We start from the raw sequence: 21632 nt of genomic DNA, 5'->3' as shown, positions 1-21632 counted from the left end.
GGAAACTAAAACTAGGTTTCACTTCACATACCTATGTTAGAAAATAATCTATCCGCTAAAATCTTATAAATCTCTTTTATATTATTTTATTATTTTATTTTTAATATTTAATTAATGGCTTTCTGTATACATTAAATAAATAAATTAAGTTTTAATGTTACTTGGTTCGAGGCACGTTATAAAAGGCGTTTTCTTTAGAGTAGAATTCGCCCTGTTCAGATACAAACAGTTGATGGCGGTCTACTCCTAAGATACAACGAACTGCTTCATGTTCTCCTTGAAGTGCACTCTAACAAAAGAGAATTATGGTCGAACCTGAACTAGCCAAATCCAGATGCGTTGAAAATCAGCAAATTTGATTGAAACATTCTCTCTCAATCTCCTTATTTGTAAACACAATTTTTTTCTCAAACACTTATTGAGTGTACTTGAGTTCACTCACTTAGTGCTCTCAATTCTCTTCACTAATTTGGAGTTATTCAGATGGAAAGGGGATGTTCTAATGAATGGGAAATACGATCCCTTTCCTATTTATGGATGTGAAAAGGTGAGTATGATTAGATGCTTAAGTATCCTTTCGTTGAATGCATCCCTTTATATAATCCATTCATCCATCAAGGATTGTGTCTTTTGGGATCACCATCAGATCAGATGCATCTTTTTATGAGAATACATCTTTTTATCCATGGAAGTCTTCTGAAAAGTCTGCTTACGAAGCATTCCTTCGGAATGTCTAGTGAGAAGAGAAAGTGTCTTTACGCTTTTTTTTAAGACACTGCATGAGAAACAATTAGAGATATGTCCGTAAAATTTTTGTAGAATTTTAAGAGAGGAGAGAGATAAAGATGGAAACTTAAATCTTATCTATTTAGACAACTAAGTTATTTGGAAGACTAAGATAAGTTTTTATATTTAACTAGGTTCATGTTTTGATAAATATACAATATGGAATTAAAAATCTAAAAATTTTGAATTAAATATTTTATTAATAAACCAACAACCTAAACCACATCTACCATGATATATATATATATATATCAGTGGATTATGGGGGGGAAATTGTAATAAAACTTTTTCGGTGGGCAACAACATGGCAATCACTAAATGTTGTGAACCAAAGTTCATCTCTCAGCTCAGCTGAGCTTCAAAGAATTTCACCTGAAGTCAAGCACTTCAACTGTTTCAACTGTTTCCGTTCATTCAGTTGCTTACTGTTAGATAGTTAAAGTTTCTGTTATTCAGTTATTCAGTTATTCAGTTGTGTATCCTTATATATAGACCATGGGATGTAATAAGGTGATTTGATTTTTTCTGGGAAGTAAAAAGGACTGAGGTTGGTTCCTCAGTTTCTCCTGTTTTTGAGTCTTCTTTCATTCTTTCATCATTCATCAGTTCTTACACTAAAGAACATAAATCCGAAAAAAAAAGAAATTTTCTACAGAGACAAAAACTGCAGCGGTGGACACTGCTTGGTGAGCTGGAAACAAGTTTGTAGGCCAAAACCAATGGGGGGTTTAGGTGTAATCGACCTTTCTCTCTTCGACAAATGTCTGTTATTAAAGAGATGGTGGAGGTATTTCAGCGAACAAAACAAGGAATGGAGGAAGCTCATTTATAGCCTGCACTACAACAAGGAGTGCCCTTCTCAACAGGCCCCCTTAAGCCTCAAAAATGCCTCCCATGCATGGAAGGCCGTCATAAAAAACCATCCACTTTTCAATAAAACCATAAAGTTCAAGTTTGGCAATGGAAGGGAAATGGCATTTTGGCACGACCTGCGGTTAGGGGAAGAACCTCTTAAAAATTCTTTTCCAAATATTTACCTGCTTACTTTCGAGGTAAACATCCCTGTGGCAGGTTTCCAGAATGCTGAATACATTAGAAGCCACTTTCGATCAAACATGGGAGCCACTTTCGGTCAAACATGGGACACAAGGGAGAAGAAGAGTTGCGGCATCTCAAACAGCATCTCAGCGAGGTAAAACTCTCACCAGAAGAAGATAAAGTGATCTGGAAATAGGACAGAAAAAACATCTTCACCGTAAGAGGCTGCTACAGTTTCTTCAGCCATGGTGGATTCCTTGACTACTTCGCGAAAGTTTTATGGAAACTTCCATTGCCAGAGAATTAAAAAATATTCAACTGGCTCTCTTTTTAGAACAAAAACCATACAGCTGAAATTTTATGGATGAGTACACAGATCATTTGTTTCTGAAATGCTCTTACACAAAAATCATTTGGAAGGAAATCAGATAGAAAATGCCCGCCTCCCACAAACTGTAGAAGAACTACCAGTACCGGATTTCACGCTGATCTGATACTGGTCCCAGGCTGGACTGGTACGGACCGGTACGGCTAGACCATGAATCAACCTAGAGGGCTTTTTGAGGATACATCATCATGAGGCCTAAATTATGATTTCAGTTATTTCTTCTCTCTCTCTCTCTGTGTGTGTGTGTGTGTGTGTGTGTGTGTTTTGTTTTTTTTTTTAATGAGGCGCTTTCCTATAATTGATTTCAATTTCTGATGCAAATATGATACAATTTCTGAAAAGTTTTGATACAGTTTGATATCCTATATATTTTTTAAATGTGAAAATATATTGGTTATAAATGGTTTGGTAGTCATTTAATTAAAATTCTCTCTACAGATTAGAGGGCTACTTGGTGACTATGATGCTATTCATGTGCGCCGAGGGGATAAGATAAAGACCAGGAAAGATAGACATGGAGTGGAGCGAAGCCTTCATCCACATCTTGATAGAGATACTCGCCCTGAATTTATCCAGCAGAGAATTGCAAAATGGATTCCACCAGGACGCACTCTTTTCATTGCTTCAAATGAGAGATCATCTGGTTTCTTTTCACCTCTCTCTGCGAGGTATAGCTTACACAATACTAAATCCTCATTTAATACCTTTCAAAACGCCAATTCTGTTAAAGGTCAATAATAACATAATGTTTCATGTGGCTTCCCATTTAAGCTAATTTGTTTAAAACATTCTTCCAATTCTATAGTAAACAATATTATTTTCTAATTGCTTAATTATTTTTTGAGGGAAAAATAGTTTGACACCTTGACAACCTCAAAAGTTGTTTTCTTTGGACTGTACAGTTATATCCTTTATTGCGTGGGATATATGTTTTGGTTTTATATTAAATGTTAGTGTCCTTGAGGTAGTTTTAAAGCCTCAGCTCTAATGATGCAAATTCAACATCGGCTTTTCAATTAGTAATTTGTACCACTGATGATGATCATTATTTTAATAAATAGCATGTCTTAGGATTCTAGATTTGTTTAAACGGTGCAACATTCACTTTTGAGTATTTCTGACATGCCTACTTCTCAGTGAATGCAACATGTTAGTGTACTAGTTTGCATCTCTTTGAAAATTTTGTGTACTTATTATGCAAGTATGGGGAGTGTCCACTTGGTATGATCCAATATGTTTACCTTGTCTGCCCCTCAAGAATAGTAGGATAACAGATTATCCTTTAACCTTTCCACCGAGTATGCAATGTAAAGTAGGTTAACGATCTCGAAATATCACTTTGTTACAATCTTTAGTATAAGAGCAGAAAGAATTTTATGCATGTTATTGAGAAGTTAGTATCAGGAGCATGTGGTGTTTGCATTGCATGCATGCACTAACACTGTTTCTTTTTATCTATTGACATGAAAGTTTCCTTAAAGATTTTTATTCAATGTAACCCTCTATTCCTCCTATATATAATCTTAGGAAGGCTTCATGTGGTCATACATGCTAGACACCAAGGTTGGATGGGGGTGAGAAATGGGATTATGGTGATGTAATTATTTTTCTATTAATCTGTAAGTATAAATATAATTTTGAATTTGGCATGAAGTAATGTCTACACTTATGTGATAATATTTATATGTCTATCGATTTAGAGGACTGAGGTTGTATATTTAAGGACTGAAGTAAATCTATACCTCATAGGCAACCTTGTTTTTGCAAATGAATGCCTGTACATGCAAGCCAGGGATTGGCCCTGAGGTTGGCACCTTGCTCCTTGTAAGAGGTTGTCTGAGGTGCATTATGCATGTTTTATTGGCAGCTCAAATATCCAGCACTTGTGGAAAGGTCACACAAATGCATGGGTTTTGCTATCATGACTCATGAGTGACATGGATATGGGCTGTATATCGGGCAAGTCATTGAGTTCAATTTGGAAGGGCTAACCTTCATGGCTTCTGTTGCTGGAAATTGGATCCGGGGGCAATCTTCGGTCGAGGAGAGGGAGCGGAAGGTGGTTACTCACGGCGAGGCGGTGGTCCGTCGACCGGCGGCGTCCTCCGTCTGGGGCGATCGGAGAGAAGGAGCGGCTGGTTCCCGTGGCTGGGCGACGATCCGACAGTGGGCGGCGTCCTCCGTCTGGGTGCCTGCACACGAACCGGTGGCCGGGTCTTCCGGCGCCGGCCCTCCGACGCTCAAGTCAGGGAGGGGGCAAATCGTGTAGAGTAGAGGTAAACAGTGCTTGTCCAGAGTATCGATTTTCCAACCCCCTTTTATAGACCGGGGGTCGGTTTACCTGCGATGTAACGGGGCGAAGCCGTAGTACGGCTCGGCATGTCGTTCAGGTCGGCGCTTGGTCAGGCGAATCATTGCACTGATGTCGGCGATGAGGGCGTCGTACAACCCGAACTAGCACGCTACCAGGCGAATTTATTGCATCAGTGTCGGAGGTATGGCCGAGATCAGAGACTTATCACAGTCGACTAGACTCTGCTGGGCTTATTTGCCGTGGAGAGCTGGGAGTCCGTAGATGACAGGAGTCACGTGCATTAATTGTTGAGTGAGCCGGAGATCCACATTTATTGTGGAGTAAGCCGGAGATCCGCATTTATTGTGGAGTAAGCCGGAGATCCACATTTATTGTGGAGTAAGCCGGAGATCCGCATTTATTGTGGAGTGTGCCGGAGGATCACAGCGGTCATGCGCAATAAATGCCGGAGGGGCGTCATAGTACGGTCTCTGGCCGGACCTCGGAGACGTACGGCCGTAGTAGGTGGCTGACAAAAGTAGGCCTCGGACATTGGGGTTTCTCTTAGGTCGGAGGTTCCGAGTTCGGATGCCGACTTCGGCCTTCCAGGGTCGACGATTGTGCGGCTTCTTAGGGGCATTCGTGTCATTTGGGGGGAAAAACCTTATTCCCCCAACACTACCCCCCGACTTCCGAGTTCGAGCGGCTTGTGGGCTCGGACGTAGGAAGTAAAGTCCATCGTTAAAGTTGGGGGGCGAACTTCATCCGCACCCTCATGTTTCTTGGAATTTTCATGGTAGGACCTGCGCCCTTGGGCGTTTCGAGGTTACTTTGTTCGGCGAATTAATGATGGGGTCCATATCCCTACGTCTTTCGAGGCGACTATAGCGGGGGCGGTGTCTCTTGGATTACCGAGGTTGCTTTGCGAGGCGGACCCAGGATGAGGGTCCTCGGGTTCAACGAGGCGGCGCCTCGGCCCCACAATCGAGAGTTCCCGCTCATCAATGAGCGTGCCATTTCGGGTTTCAAAACGGACACGCGGCATGACCAGGGGTCGGACGCTTCCGATTTCGTGTTACCGGGTCATAATTTCGGGGGAGTGGAGGCCACACCGGGGCTCCACGTGTCCCAGATTTTATTAAACGAGGGGAGCGGGGGTACCGTCCGCTCATTCTTCGAGGCGATGGGATTCTGTGGACCCATAATGAGATCCCGAGATCCGATGGGACAACACTTTGATTTCGTATTCGATTTATTGATCCGGAGTGGATGCAGTGCCTCGGCCTCAGAGGTCGCCACGTGGCGCAGCCCGATCGGGGGATGGGAACCGACCCCATCGATCTGGGCCGTCAGGGGGGTCTATATAAACCCCACGAGTCTGCCCTAAAGGTCTTGTTTGGCTTCCCCTCATTTTCGTCGTCTTTTTCCCCTTGTTTTCTCCCTCAACCGAATTTTGCCGGCGGTGCCCGGAGCAATTTCCGGCAATGTCCAGTAGGTTTTCTTCCTGTTTTCACTAGAGTTTCCTCTTTTCTTCTCCTCGCCAACTTCCATTTTCTGCTCTTAATTTTTACTCCATTCTTCTGTGAGAATGGGTCTCGGTCCCGAAGAAGTTGGGTCGAATATGTCAGAGGAGGAACTGGAGACAATCCGCTCCCGTTTCTTCTTCCAGCCCGGGTTTCGTCTTGAAACCGCAGGGCCGGGGGACAGGGTGACGCAGCCGCCCCCAGGTCGGATCGCGGTTTACCGCGAGACACTCTGGGCGGGCCTGCATTTTCCCACCCATGGGTTCGTGAGCAGCTTGCTGGCCGAGTACCAGCTCGTCCCGGCGCAGTTGGCTCCGAACTCATGGAGGACCATAATCGGGTTTTTGTCCCTGTGCCTTGGGCACGGGATCCCGATCACGGTAGGCCTTTTCCGCCGGTGTTTTCTGTTAAAGAAGAACCCGGCGGACGCAGGGTGGCTATATTTCGCCTTTCGGGGCGGTATGTCACTCTTCCGGGGCGCCCCTTCCTCGATCCATGAGTGGAAGTTGAAGTTTTTCTTCCTGGCGTCCGCGGCGCCTTGGGGGTTTGAGCCGAGGTGGGGACACCCACGGCTGAAGGCCCTCAACAGACTCTCCGAGCCCACGGGGAGGGAGCTGAGGATCCTAGACTCTGTGCGAGCCCTCGGGAGGGGCAACGACCTGACCGAGCTCCTGCGGGAGGACGCCCTGGCGAGCGTGGGTCTGAGCTCGGCGCGCCCCGAGGGTAAGGGCGGCTACATTATTTTTATTCTTTGTCTTTCGCTTTTACTGCCACTGGCCTGACACTTAACAAAATTTTGATTTCAGATATTCCCCGTATGCCGACCAGTAACACGTCGCTTTTTTCCCGCCTGAGGAGGCGGGAGGCCGAGGCCGGGGGGGCTAATCCCCAGCCTCGGAGGAGGGCGAGGACAGACGGCGCTTCCTCGTCGGCCGGGACGAGTGGCCCCGAGGCGGGGGCCCCTGCAGCCGACCCGAGGCGGGAGCGGGTGGTCAGTGGTGCGGGCCCATCGGCCCCTCCTTGCCCTGCCCCCCTTGCCCGGCGGGGGGAATCGTCCGCGGCCCGGCCGCAGCAGCCAGGACCCGGGCCTGCCCGAGGCCCCGAGGCGAGCGGCTCCGGGACCTCGGGTTCGATCGTGCCGAGCTCTTCCCGAGCTTTCCGAGAAGAGTCGGTTGAGCCGGACTCTTCCATTCCTGAGGGGAGCTCGGCCTTTCAGGACGCCGAGGTCGCACGCTCCATGTTGCGGCGTGCAGTGCTTCCAGCGGACCGGGCCGTGTTCCGGGGGATTTCGCTGGAGGAGGTCGCCGGCAGTGCTTACTGCAGCACCGCCCGGGTAAGTTCCCTTCTTAATTTTCCGGAGTTATTAGCGTGCATACGTGCCTTTCAACTCACAATACCCTCGCTTTTTTTTTTTTTTTTTTTTTTTCAGCATATTCTCGAGCTCGACACCATGGCGTTCCTCGCCCACGGGTATCGGGAAGAAGTTCGGCAGCTCGGCCAGCAGCTGGAGCCGGCCAAGAAAAGAATCGCCGAGCTAGAAGCGGTGTCGGCCGCGGCCGAGGCTCGGTGGGCGGCCACCGAGGCCGAGCGCCTTGCCGTGGTGGGGGCGCTTGAGGAGGAGAAGGCGGCTCACGCCATGACCAAGGCAACCATGCGCGGCACGGAGGCGCGCTTGGGGGAGGTCCAGGCCAGGGTCGCGGCCCTCGAGTATGAGGAGAGGGCCCTTCGCCTCCGACTCGAGCAACTTGAGGCCCGGGAGAGGAGGGCTCTCGAACGAGCCGAGCACGCCGTGGAGCTCTTCAAAGAGTCGCAAGAGTTCCGCGACATGTTGGAGGAGGAGACGGTCGACGGTTTCCTTCGAGGCTTCGAGAACTTTCGAGAGCAGGTGCGCCTGTACTGCCCTCAGTACGACTTCTCGACGGTCCGTCCGAGGGAGGACCGGGGCTGGGGGTCCGACGTGCGAGCCCTTCCCACCATCCTGACATCCGAGGCGGGAATATATGAGCAAGACCCCGCCGAGCCTTCGACGGGGGTAGCCGAGGCGGACGGTGTCATGGAGGTAGCTCTGGCGGCCGAGACGGACGCTGTCCCGGAGGTGGTGCCCGAAGCTCTTGCTCCCGACCCCGAGCCTGTTCCGGAGGAAGGTCTTGAGGTCATCAATGTGCCGGACGACCCCCCGGATGTGGCTCCCGCCGCTTAGGACTTAGCATATTTTTCTTTTCTTTTTCATTGTATCCGGGGTCGGCCCTTGAGCGGCCGACTTCCAATTTTGTAATTGGCCTTCCGGCCCTTTGTTAATGAAAAAGTATTTTTGCCATTCCGTGTTCATCTTTCCCTCTGTTGTCGTGACCGAGGCCAGGGCCTTAGCGAACCGCCTCGATGGCCTAGCTTTGCATTTTAATTTCCGGGCTGCTTAACGAAGTTGCCTTTCTTCCCGGGCTACGTCTTAGCCTTCTCGGGTTCCAGTCATCCCGACGAAGAGGAGCTCCGAGTCTTGAGTTTTTTAGAAAATTTCTCTAAGTCCTATAGCTCGGATTTGGGAGTCGTGGAGGTCATTGCGTTTAGCCTTTAGGGAAGTCCCAAGGCGTCGAGGTCGGGCCTTAGCCCTTTAACTAAGATCGGACTAGGTCTGTGCGTGCCGCTAATCGGGGAGTTTAGTCGGGTCTCCAAACTTAACTCCAAACCCCTCAGAGGGAGCGCGGGCCAATAGGCAGGTTATTACCGAAGGTTTTCGTAGTTATTGTTCTCGGACTCTGCCGAGGCTTCGGTGAGCAAGGCTGGGGTTTCCAGAGATTGCCTTGGTACCCGTGTTTGGCTGGCACATTCGTGGCCGGGACCACTTTTTCAGCCGGACGTAGGAGTTTACGTCGAAGAGCCGAGTTGGGCACTAATTTATGAAATCCTCTGTACCAGTTTCGGAGACTTGACGAACGGTGCATGCATAATGTAATTAGGAGGTCGATCCTAAGCCGACCCGTTAGAGAGGCCCGACTTTGGGGCGAGATAAGGCTCCAACATTAAGATTCCGCTCAGCAATATGTAAATAAAATTTGACAAGGAGGGCGTCCAGTTGAATGTACCTCTTTCATTCTCAGAGTTATGCTTCGCATGGTGGAGTAGGCTGCTTCCCTTCCTCGTCGACCTGCGGAGTCATTTTTGACTTTAAGGGGGCTCGGGCTTCTCACGGACCCGACAGCACCCGCCGAGGTTGAGAGGGCTTGGGGAGACTTTATTGATTTGTAGCTCTTTGCGAGGTCGAGGGAGTTTGAGACCCTGTGGTCGGACCTCGGGGCACCTCAACTTTGGTCGAGGGGTCTTGTGTCAGGTCGGCGGGTCTGCGGACGCTTTGCTGACCTGTGGTACCTCCCGAAGTCGAGGGAGTCTGATTCTCTACGGTCGACCCTCGGGGCATCCCGACCTTAGTCGAGGGGGCGCTACGGGGGGCCGCGAAGGTACTACCCCGTTGTTGGTGATGAGCGCCACGGGGGGCCGCGAAGGTACTACCCCGTCTTCCCGAAGTGTCGAGGGGTCCGGGTACGCACTGTCGACACTCGGGGCATCTCGACCTTAGTTGAGGGATCGCTCGCTTCGGGGATCGGGGATCGTCGACCGCTCCTGGGGGTCCACTTCGTGGCGCCCTAGGTGGAGCCACCCTTTCCACCCCTCACGGCGCCTTCCCGAGGTCGAGGGAGTCTGGTTCTCTACGGTCGACCCTCGGGGCATCCCGACCTTGGTCGAGGAATCGTTCGTCAGGTCGAGGGGTCTGGGTACGCACTGTCGACCTGCGATGCTTCCCGAGGTCGAGGGAGTCTGGTTCTCTACGGTCGACCCTCGGGGCATCCCGACCTTAGTCGAGGAGGCGCTACGGGGGGCCGCGAAGGTACTACCCCGTTGTTGGTGATGAGCGCCACGGGGGGCCGCGAAGGTACTACCCCGTCTTTCCGAAGTGTCGAGGGGTCTGGGTACGCACTGTCGACACTCGGGGCACCTCGACCTTAGTCGAGGGATCGCTCGCTTCGGGGATCGGGGATCGTCGACCGCTCCTGGGGGTCCACTTCGTGGCGCCCCAGGTGGAGCCACCCTTTCCACCCCTCACGGCGCCTTCCCGAAGTCGAGGGAGTCTGGTTCTCTACGGTCGACCCTCGGGGCATCCCGACCTCGGTCGAGGAATCGTTCGTCAGGTCGAGGGGTCTGGGTACGCACTGTCGACCTGCGACGCTTCCCGAGGTCGAGGGAGTCTGGTTCTCTACGGTCGACCCTCGGGGCATCCCGACCTTAGTCGAGGAGGCGCTACGGGGGGCCGCGAAGGTACTACCCCGTTGTTGGTGATGAGCGCCACGGGGGGCCGCGAAGGTACTACCCCGTCTTCCCGAAGTGTCGAGGGGTCTGGGCACGCACTGTCGACACTCGGGGCATCTCGGCCTTAGTCGAGGAATCCTGCTCCATTCCTCGTTTCATCGTCTTGCGATTCTTCCCGAGGTCGAGGGAGTTTGGGACTCTACGGTCGAGCCTCGAGGCATCCCGATTTTGGCCGGGGAATCTGAGGATCACAGACGACCCAATATTAAAAGAGGATTACAGTTATCAAGGTGAGAAAAATATTTGCAGAAAAAGGAGCTGAGTCCATTGTCCTGATTGTTTTGAACCCCTTAGGGTTTCATTGGTAATACATCCGTAGATTCTCGGAGTTCCAGCTTCGTGGGATCAGAGTCCCCTCCAGGGACTTCAATTTGTACGCCCCTGGTCGTTGTACCCGGGCAATTTGATACGGCCCTTCCCAATTTGGGGCGAGCTTTCCTTGCTCGGTCGGTTGAGAAGCCTCGGCTCTCCTGAGGACGAGGTTCCCTACTTTGAAGAGCTTGGGCTTGACTCTGGAGTTGTAGTATTGGGCCGTTCGCTGTTGGTATCTCGCCATGCGAACCCGGGCGACCTCTCTCGTTTCTTCGACAAGGTCCAAGTTGCTCCTTAGCTGGGAAGAGTTGGTGTCGGGGTCGTAATGCTCCACTCTGGGAGAAGGCAGGCCGATCTCCAACGGGATGACGGCCTCAGTGCCGTATGCTAGGTTGAAGGGGGTCTCTCCCGTGGGTAGTCGGAACGTGGTCCGGTACGCCCAAAGGACATTGTACAAGTCCTCGACCCACTGTCCTTTGGACCGATCAAGCCTAGCTTTAAGTCCCTGCAAAATAGTTCGGTTAGTTACCTCGGTTTCTCCGTTTGTCTGGGGATGGGCAACCGAGGTGAAGCGATGATCAATGCCGAGTTCAGAGCAAAACTCCCTGAAATGAATATTGTCAAATTGTCGACCATTATCAGATATAAGGATACGGGGTAGTCCGAATCGGCAGATTATAGACTTCCACACGAAATCCCGCATCTTTTGCTCGGTGATCCGGGCGACAGGTTCGGCCTCGACCCATTTGGTGAAATAGTCGATGGAGACGACCAGGAACTTTCTCTGTCCGGTGGCGAGGGGAAAGGGCCCCAGGATGTCGATCCCCCATTGGGCAAACAGCCAGGGGGCGATGATGGAGGTCAGCAGAGCTGAAGGTCGGCGCTGGATATTGGCGTTTCGCTGGCACCGATCGCACTTGCGGACGAAATCTGTTGCGTCTTTTCGGAGTGTGGGCCAGTAATATCCCTGCCGCAGGATCTTATGGGCCAAGGCCCGGCCCCCCAGGTGATTTCCGCAGATCCCTTCATGGACCTCTCGGAGAGCATAGTCCGCCTCGGAGGAGCGGAGGCATCTGAGAAGGGGGGAAGTAAATGATCGTCGATAGAGCCTGTTCTCGTATAGGACATACCGGGGGGCCTGGCGCTTGATTCGGCGAGCCTCCATCTCGTCATGAGGTAGGGTTCCGTCCTGAAGGTAGCAGACGAGCCCGTCGATCCAGCTTGGCTCGGAGCCGATGCACATGGTAGGCTCGGGTTCCTCCGTGCTGGGGGTCTGAAGATACTCGAGCGCGGTTCCCTTAGGAAGCTCGCTCATGCGGGAGGTTGCCAGCTTGGATAGCTGGTCTGCCCTGAGGTTTTCCGTTCTGGGAATGTACTGGATGTTGAAAGAATTCAGGGCAGATATGAGTTCCCGCACCTTTTGGAGATACTTTTGCATGGATGGCTCTTTAGCTTCAAAATCTCCTTGGACCTGGTTCACCACCAGCTGGGAGTCGCTGAATGCCGTCAGGTCTCCCACGTTTAGTTCTTTCGCCAGTTTGAGCCCGGCGATGAGGGCCTCATACTCGGCCTCATTGTTCGAGGCCGGGAACTCGAGGCGCAGGGCTTGCTCAGCCACCACTCCGTCTGGACTAGTGAGGATAAGTCCGGCCCCGCTACCCCCCGAGGTCGAAGACCCGTCCGAGTGCAGGACCCATGGCTGCCTCGGGGCCTCCTCCGCGGGTCCAGATGGCAGCTCGGGGTCGTCCGGAAGGGTGCACTCCACGATGAAGTCGGCGAGTATCTGAGCTTTGATAGCCGGCCTGGGCCGATATTCGAGGTCGAATTCCCCGAGCTCGACCGCCCATTTGGCGACCCTCCCCGCACGATCCGACCTCTGCAATATTTGCTTCATGGGCTGGTCGGTCAATATAGCTATCGTGTGGGCTTGGAAGTAAGGCCTGAGTCTCCGAGCCGAGATGATGAGAGCGAAGATGGTCTTCTCAAGTTTAGAATATCGGGTCTCGGCATCCCTGAGAACCCGGCTGGTGTAATAGACCGACTTTTGGAGCTTGTCCTCTTCCCGGACGAGAACTGAGCTCACTGCGGCTGGGGAGACGGCCAGATATAAGTAAAGGACCTCGCCTTTCCGGGGCTTGGTGAGCAGCGGGGGAGAAGCCAGAAGGCTCCGAAGCTCTTCAAAGGCCTGCTGGCATTCTTCTGTCCACCGGAAGTCTTTCGGCCGTTTGAGGCTCTTGAAGAAGGGGAGGCAACGCTCGGCCGACCGAGAGACGAACCTTCCCAGGGCGGCTACCCGCCCCGCGAGCCGCTGCACCTCCTTAACTGTCTTTGGAGGCGACATCTCTTGCAGTGCCCGGATTTTCTCCGGGTTGGCCTCAATTCCGCGCTGGGTCACTATAAAACCCAGGAACTTGCCCGAGGTGACCCCAAACGCGCACTTCGCCGGATTGAGTTTCATTTGATATTTTCTGAGCTTGGCGAACGTCTCGTCGAGATCGACTATGTGGTGTTCCGCCGCTCGGCTCTTCACCAACATGTCGTCCACGTAGACTTCCATGTTCCGGCCGATCTGGTCTTTAAAAATCTGGCTGACCAGCCTCTGATAGGTGGCCCCAGCGTTTTTCAGGCCAAAGGGCATCACCTTATAGCAGTAGGTGCCCTTGTCGGTGATGAAGGCCGTCTTCTCCTCGTCTTCTGGCGCTATTCGGATTTGATTGTATCCTGAAAAGGCGTCCATAAAAGTTAGCAGTTGGTGTCCCGAGGTGGAGTCGACGAGCTGGTCGATGCTCGGGAGGGGGAAACTGTCTTTTGGGCAGGCCTTGTTCAGGTCGGTGTAGTCCACACACATACGCCATTTTCCGTTGGCCTTCTTTACGAGGACTATGTTGGCGAGCCAGTCCGGGTAGGAGACCTCCCGGATGAAGCCGGCTCCGAGGAGTTTGTCCACCTCCTCGGCCGCAGCTCGTTGTCACTCGGGGGCGGAGCCTCTTTTCTTCTGCTTTACAGGCCTGCTGGTTGGTTTCACCTGAAGTCGGTGGACCATGACCTCAGGGTCAATTCCTGGCACGTCCGCGGGCGACCAGGCGAAGACGTCGGCATTATCCCGCAGGAAGCTGACGAGGCGATCCCTCTCATGGGCGCCGAGGCCGGAGCCGACCTGCACGGTTAGCTCGGGAAAATTTTCTCGTAGTGGGATTTGAATAAGGAGCTCACCGGGCTCTACTTGCTTCTTCCAGGGGGTGTCCCTCGCATCGAGGGTTTCTATGGGGAGTGAAGGGCGCGTCGGGCGGTCTGGCGCCTCAGCTGGTTGTTTCACTGTGTGGGCCGCCATGTAGCATTGCTTGGCGACCAGTTGGTCTCCGCGGACCTCGCCTACTCCTTAGCCGGTGGGGAACCGCATGAGTAAATGGCGAGTTGAAACCACGGCTCGAAGGGTGTTTAACCCTGGGCGTCCAAGGATGGCGTTGTAGACCGAGGGCAGACGGACCACCAAGAAGTCCATCCTCACAGTGCTCTCCCGGGGGGCGAGGCCAACTGTGACAAGGAAGCTAGCCTCACCTTCAATCGAGACCGCATCTCCGGTAAACCCGACTAGCGGGGCATTGATTCTCCGGAGATGTCCTTCTGTCAACCCCATTTTTTGGTAGGCATGGTAGTACAAAATGTTGGCTGAACTTCCATTGTCAACTAGGACACGCTTTACATCAAACCTATTTACAATCATTGAGATGACCACAGCGTCATCGTGAGGGGTCTCGACCCCTTCTAAGTCCTCGTCCGAGAACGAGATGACTTCATCAGTACGTGGGCGCTTCGGGGGTGTTCCCTGGGCGGCCGTTCCTGCCGAGGCCCGCCCGATCATGTTGATGGTGCCGGCGATGGGCCTGTTGTCGCCTGAATTTTCGGTTGGTGCGACATTCTCCGCCGGCCTTCTTTCCTCAGGTCGATTCCTCACGAACCGGTTGAGTACTCCCCGTCGGATGAGCGCTTCTATCTCGTCCCGGAGTTGGAAGCAGTCCTCCGTGTCGTGCCCACGGTCTCGGTGGAAGCGGCAATACTTCCTGGTATTTCGGGGAAATCCCGTGTCTCGCATAGGAGGCGGGGGTCGGAAGAAGTCCCGACCCTCAATTTCCATCAGGATCTCGGCCCGGGGAGCATTGACGGGTGTATAGTTCTCGTACCTCGCCTGGTACATCCGGGGCCGTGGTGGAGACCTCGGACGAGGAGGTGTCCTCTGCTGAGGTCGCCCCTGCTGACGGGGCGGACTCCTCAGTCTGGGGAGATTTTTCTCTCTGCGGGGAGACCGGCTCCTTTGTCGGCCGCGCTCCTCGCGGCGCTTCTTCTGCTTCTTAGAGGCGGGCTCGATTGCTCCCCGCCTGGAGGCGACTGCCTCCTCGGCCTTGGCATACTTCCGGACTCGGGCCAGCATTTCGGTGAAGTCGGCCGAGAAGCTCTTCTCGATGGAGAAGAGGAATCGGTAGGAGCGAACCCCAGTTTTCAGAGCCGACATGGCTATCGACTGGTCTAGCTCGCGGACCTCCCATGTGGCGGCGGTAAAGCGGTCCAGGTACTCTTTGAGGGACTCCCCCTCCTTCTGCTTGATATCCAAGAGGGAGTCTGATGTCCGTCGCTGGCGCCGGCTGGCAGCAAAGTTGGTGGCGAACTGCCTGCCGAGCTGCTCAAAGGAGGACACCGTGTTCGGCTTCAGTCCAGAAAACCAAAGCCGAGCGGTCCCTCGGAGGGTCGCTGGAAAGGCTTTGCAGAGTATGGCCTCCGAGGACCCTTGTAGGGCCATGAGGGCCCGATAACTCTCCAAGTGGTCGAGGGGGTCGGTGATTCCGCTGTAGGGCTCCACCTGAGGCATTTTGAATCTCGCGGGAACCGGCTCGTCCTCGATCTGGCGGGAGAAGGGGGACTTGGCAGTGAACTCAAAGTCCCCTTCCTGTCTTGCCTTCTTGCCGTGGAGTGCCACAATCTGGCGCTCCAGATGCTCAACTTTTCGGTCGAGCTCCCCCACCCGTGGGATTGTCGTTGTGGTTTGCGCCGGCCCTTGGCGGTCCGGGGTTGACTCCGCCTCGGAAAGTTGGGGTCTCCGATCGAAACCTTCTCCCGGTAACTCCCTACGGGGAGCAGCCCGTTCTCCGTTGTTGGCTCTGGAGGAGCCATGCAGATTTTGACTGGGGAGAACCGGGCCGTTGGGGAGACACTCCGGCGGGGCCTGGGCCTGCGGGGGAAGCGCCGGTGAAGCTTCCACGCGCCGTAGGCCCTGAACGACGGCGGCCAGGGCCTGGACTTGCTGTACCAGGGCATTGAACTGTTCCAGCTGGACCTGAGGACCTGGGTCAGCTGGAGTTGGGGAATTCTGGACGGAGTGTCCAGGACTTTGCGGGGGACGCCGGGAGACGTTAGAGGCTCCCTTACTTCTCAACTTCATGACTGCTACTCGGGCCCTTCCTCTAGCGCCAACTGTTGCTGGAAATTGGACCCGGGGGCAATCTTCGGTCGAGGAGAGGGAGCGGAAGGTGGTTACTCACGGCGAGGCGGTGGTCCGTCGACGGGCGGCGTCCTCCGTCTGGGGCGATCGGAGAGAAGGAGCGGCTGGTTCCTGTGGCTGGGCGACGATCCGACAGTGGGCGGCGTCCTCCGTCTGGGTGCCTGCACACGAACCGGTGGCCGGGTCTTCCGGCGCCGGCCCTCCGACGCTCAAGTCAGGGAGGGGGCAAATCGTGTAGAGTAGAGGTAAACAGTGCTTGTCCAGAGTATCGATTTTCCAACCCCCTTTTATAGACCGGGGGTCGGTTTACCTGCGATGTAACGGGGCGAAGCCGTAGTACGGCTCGGCATGTCGTTCAGGTCGGCGCTTGGTCAGGCGAATCATTGCACTGATGTCGGCGATGAGGGCGTCGTACAACCCGAACTAGCACGCTACCAGGCGAATTTATTGCATCAGTGTCGGAGGTATGGCCGAGATCAGAGACTTATCACAGTCGACTAGACTCTGCTGGGCTTATTTGCCGTGGAGAGCTGGGAGTCCGTAGATGACAGGAGTCACGTGCATTAATTGTTGAGTGAGCCGGAGATCCACATTTATTGTGGAGTAAGCCGGAGATCCGCATTTATTGTGGAGTAAGCCGGAGATCCACATTTATTGTGGAGTAAGCCGGAGATCCGCATTTATTGTGGAGTGTGCCGGAGGATCACAGCGGTCATGCGCAATAAATGCCGGAGGGGCGTCATAGTACGGTCTCTGGCCGGACCTCGGAGACGTACGGCCGTAGTAGGTGGCTGACAAAAGTAGGCCTCGGACATTGGGGTTTCTCTTAGGTCGGAGGTTCCGAGTTCGGATGCCGACTTCGGCCTTCCAGGGTCGACGATTGTGCGGCTTCTTAGGGGCATTCGTGTCATTTGGGGAAAAACCTTATTCCCCCAACAGCTTCTAATGTGTACATCGATTTGCCCAAGAAAAAAAGGGATTATATAACCTGCCAGCATTATCAATTACATACAGTATTGGGAGCCTCTCCATGGAATACCTTGAAGTTCTTTCTTACTCACCTAAAGAAGGTTAATATAGGACCTTATTATAAAAACCTAAAGAAATAGTTGGCCGTAGAAATGTTAATGTTCTTTCTTTTGGTGGACGGTAACACTCGTCATCTCTAAATCAAGCAATTATTTAAAAATATGCCTCATTTGAAGAAGCTAATGTCATGGGCAAGGATTGAAGTACCGGCAAGACAAGGGCTGTCCTGGCTGTCCTCTTCCGTTTCAGTGAGAGCATGACATGTGGGATAGGTGCGGGACCTTGAAACTCACTTTCGTCCTCCGTCCGACCATCTCGTCTCCATCCCGGACGGAACATGTGCCGATGTAGCCGACCTGGTCGGGACATGCCCTCATTTTTTTTGCAACGATACTTCGACCTTCGACTCATTGTCGGGAGGAAGAACTTTACCCTTTTTTTTTCTCGCTGGTGCATTGGTGTCATCACTGGGAGGGAGGAGGGAGGAAGCTTGGTTTGTGAGCTCCTCCTTCCATGTGTTTCCCATGATGAGCAGAGCACGAGCTCCTCCTTCTCTGTTTTTCTGATGAGTAGGGAGGATGAAGGGAGGGGAGAGGACGAGCTCGCCGCTTGGAGCCTCAGACCACTTAGAAGGGAGGAGGGAACAGGGAGGATGGAGTCATGATGCACTCAATAGTCATGGGTTTGAGCGCCTGGCGCCTTTTTTTCTTTTGACCTTTTTCCTTCCCGATGCGCACGTGGAGGGACCACGCAGAGGGACAAGGCTTGGATCTTTCGCATGATAGAAGGATTCACCTTTCTTCAAATGCATCCATTGTTGGAACATGCAGTGGCCACTTCAAGATCCATGCAGGTGGATGGATGAAGGTTTTTTGATTGCTTTGAGAGCTATGTGGGGCGCAATCGAACAGTTGACGATGCGAAAGGAGATCAATCATTCTTTCATGCGAAAGATACAACTCGAACCCCACATATAGTGGACCAGTCATGCAGATTCATGCGAAGGAAGGGTTCTCTTCCTTCCGAGACGGCCACTGGGATGGGGCGGGATGCGAAGTGTCCCGTTATATGGAAAAACTAGGATGCTCATGTCCTACTGGATTTAAGTTCTTGGTCATTGGAAATCTTAAAGTAGATTCGAAATGCATAGAAAATTATGTGAAGGAGAGATTAGGTTTTTAAAGTATTACAAAAAAGCTATTGGAACCTTCTTCCCAAATATCTATGAAGAGGAAAGTTAGCATCGTTTTTTGGAAGGCAGTCAAAACCAAGTAATGGAAAGGAAAAAATTTCTAGGATTCTAAGAAAAGGAGTGCTAATTCTTGACCTAATTGAATATGCTAAAATATATCTATGGTGGATAGTCTTAAACTATTTGTTGGTAGAATATAAGCTTAGACATAAATTACCAAAAATTAAATGACTTATGTATATGTAACCTTAGTAGCCAAAATCTTCAGTATAGGATTACACACCCACTTCAGAATCTTTCCAGCATTTCGAATCTGCAGCTGCTTTCTAAATGCTTTCTTCTAAAAGTGTTTCTAAATATCTGCTTCCTTGCACCTGCACTAGATCTGCTCCTACACCCTCTCCCAATTCTGGCAACTAAGAACCTTTTACATTTTGGAGTGTTATGATGGGAATATCATGATTGAGTTAAATAAGAATTTCATGTACTTTGTGTACTCTATGCCATTCTTGAGATTTTGTCACATGTTTAGATTTATGCGTATAACTATACCGCCTAGAGGAGGCTAATGGAGGCACCACATATCAAAATTTGATTAAGTAGGCCAAGCAGGTTATGTAAAGGATTTGTGGATGTTAATACATGGTTAAATGAGGATGCTACAGTTCAATGAGTTTGACCTGTTGGTGGATATGCGTTCGGTATCACTTTTTGCTGCCTGGATTGTATCAAGTATGGGTAGTAGCCCAAATTCTACCAAGGATAACACAGCTACTTCAAAATTGTTCTAGAATCTTGAACCTGCATCTGCTTTGTCAATGTTTGCTTACTAAAAGGGTTTGTTTTCAGCATCTCTGCTCCCAATTCTAGCAACTAAGGTCAAGCCCAAGGTTTGCAATCTCGATATCGGATCTCGTGCTAGTACCATGCTGATGCAATATCAGTAATCCTAGAATGAGGTCGGTTCAACATACGTAGACTTGGTATACCTCTTATATCGAGTCTCAATTTGGTACCAATATAGTATGGTATGTTCAGTATGAGACGGTATGCACCAGTATGGCGAACCTTGGTCAAGCCCATGAATCTGATTACTTAATCTCATTACACCACTAGTTAAGAATGCAGGAGAGATATTTTGACTTTTGGATATGTGTATTTGGTAGCTTTAACCTCTTCTCCTTTTGCTGTTAACTTATTTATCAATAAAACTGACTAGTTGAAAAACTTTTGAGTTTTTGCATTGGTCAAATTTACTTTCTGGATTTCATATTTAGGTTTATTTTCCAACTCAAGTTTAGGGCATGTTTGGTGTAACAGTAAAACAGAACCGGATCCGAGTAAGGATTTTCAGTCAATGTGAGCTTTTCAAGTTAAAGTTATAAGTCTACTTCAAGGTAAACAAGTTGAGTGCTCATTTCAAGGGTGAGCTTTGTGTGGGCTTGTTTGTTTTAGGTAAGTAGATGCTTGTTTGAAAGTTGACTTTGAGCCTGCATTTCATTTTGGTGTTTTGGCTCCTCTTCATTCAAATGTTGTCCCACCAATTTGGGTTAGGCTTTACATATCCAAGTTCGCTATTTGTCCTTGTTAATAACAACCTCAAATGTCAAAGGTTTTTTAGATCATACCTGTCAATTTTTTTTTGTCATTTCGTCCTCGGTCTGTGTTGCTCTTTTAATATAATAGACTGTTTTCTGGCTAACTTTTCTAGTTTTACCTCATCCACTTTTAACATTCTTATATTTACCATAGCCATCTTGTTTGTTTGGGAACTTACTATTATCCAACACTCAAATTCGTACAACATTGTGAACTTACTGTCTTAATGAAATTTTCTTTTGAGTTGCCAAGCCAGGCATTTTGTTGATACCAAGGCAAAGACATCTTGTAACTCCACCTGCTGAGTCTAATTTTATCAGACAAGGCGCACCTATATTTCCTTTATTTCTTAAAATAGATCCAGGATATTGAAATTGATTATAATGCAGAATTTCTTCACCATCAATTTTATTTGGGTCATAAAATTCATTATTATTGCCATAGAAATTACATTTTGTATAATCTGTTTTTCCCCTCCTCATTTTCAAACTCTTGGTAGCATGGCTTATCAAAAGTTCTGCAGATATAGGCTTTCTAAATTTCTTTTGCAATAGGATGACTTTACATTGCTTTTGCTTTGTATAATGGCTTTTTCATATAAGGGCTTAATTCTAGTTGGAAGACGAGCCCTCCTGAAATATACTATGATTAATATTTTAATTACCTCTTTAAGTAGCTAACTCTTTTTTTCCCCTGAATTTCCTCCATTCCCTTCAATCTTTTGTATTGTTGTATCCACTCCTCTGCCTTTGCCAGGTAATTTATTTCTCAGTTGACCTCTGTAGCTAAAATTTGTGCTTCATGTTGTTTAACTGTTCTGCTGCAGATATAAGTTGGCATACTCATCAAACTTCAGTAGCATTTTGGACCCGGTAATCCAGAACAATTATCAATTGTTCATGGTAGAGAGATTGATTTTGGTAGGTGCAAAAACCTTTATCAAGACATTTAAAGAAGATGAGAATGATATCAGCCTCACAGATGACCCCAAGAAGAATACCAAGAGCTGGCAAATTCCTGTTTATACCATCGATGGCTGGGGAAGTTAAATAAAGTGCACCCAAGGTAGCTTGTATGTCATCATGGTTTTGAAGATATATGTTCAACTATTGTTCTACCATGGAAGAGCAAAAACGGCATTACAGAATCTGAATCTCCTCTTGAAGTTTAAATTTGTCAAAGGTTTTCACTAACTCAGTTTAAAATCGTACTTCAAATTGCAAATCAGTGGAAGGTGCACATGCTTGAGCCTGTTTGGAAGAAGATGAGAATGTTGTGATTGAATTATAGCATGGAAGAATATGCGATGTAAAAATGTTTTTGTAATGTTGTTGTTGTAATGTATAGGAAATGATCACAGTAGTATGCTTTGAGTTTTTAGAATTTCAGGTCGTCCCGTTTTGCTGATGATTGTGTTGTAATCTTGAGATTTTAGATGCAGTGGTGAAAATGCACTACGATTCTTTCTCAGCAAAGTTTTTGATGTTTCCATTTCAGGATACAGTAAGATGCTTTCTTGAACTCGAGAATATCTCAACTTCGATGCAATAAAATGTTACCATAACATATATCAAGTTGAAAAAACTGATTCAAAATAAGATCCGTCTTGTTGAACATAA

General features: G+C 50.0%; 1 protein-coding gene across 1 annotated transcript; it reads left to right on the top strand.

Moving 5' to 3' along the window:
* The first annotated feature begins 1505 nt into the window (after positions 1–1505).
* Positions 1506–21420, top strand: LOC120105846. The gene is made up of 3 exons (XM_039118602.1): positions 1506–1838; positions 2651–2880; positions 20840–21420. The coding sequence occupies exons 1-3, from the start codon at positions 1506–1508 to the stop codon at positions 21060–21062; spliced, it is 786 nt and encodes a 261-aa protein (XP_038974530.1). The 3' UTR covers positions 21063–21420.
* The last annotated feature ends 212 nt before the right edge of the window (positions 21421–21632 follow it).

Source organism: Phoenix dactylifera, unplaced genomic scaffold (genome assembly GCF_009389715.1).
Source record: "Phoenix dactylifera cultivar Barhee BC4 unplaced genomic scaffold, palm_55x_up_171113_PBpolish2nd_filt_p 000383F, whole genome shotgun sequence".
In the NCBI taxonomy this organism is placed as follows: Eukaryota; Viridiplantae; Streptophyta; class Magnoliopsida; order Arecales; family Arecaceae; genus Phoenix; species Phoenix dactylifera.
The sequence above is the reverse complement of the archived record's forward strand: the minus strand, read 5'-3'. Positions and strand labels throughout refer to the sequence as shown.

Excerpts from the sequence above, each read along its gene's own strand:
- LOC120105846 (XM_039118602.1), top strand. The coding sequence starts at position 1,506 with ATGGGGGGTTTAGGTGTAATCGACCTTTCTCTCTTCGACAAATGTCTG. Across the intron at positions 1,839-2,650 it reads TTTACCTGCTTACTTTCGAG|ATTAGAGGGCTACTTGGTGA; the intron begins GTAAACATCCCT and ends TTCTCTCTACAG. Across the intron at positions 2,881-20,839 it reads TTTTCACCTCTCTCTGCGAG|ATATAAGTTGGCATACTCAT; the intron begins GTATAGCTTACA and ends GTTCTGCTGCAG.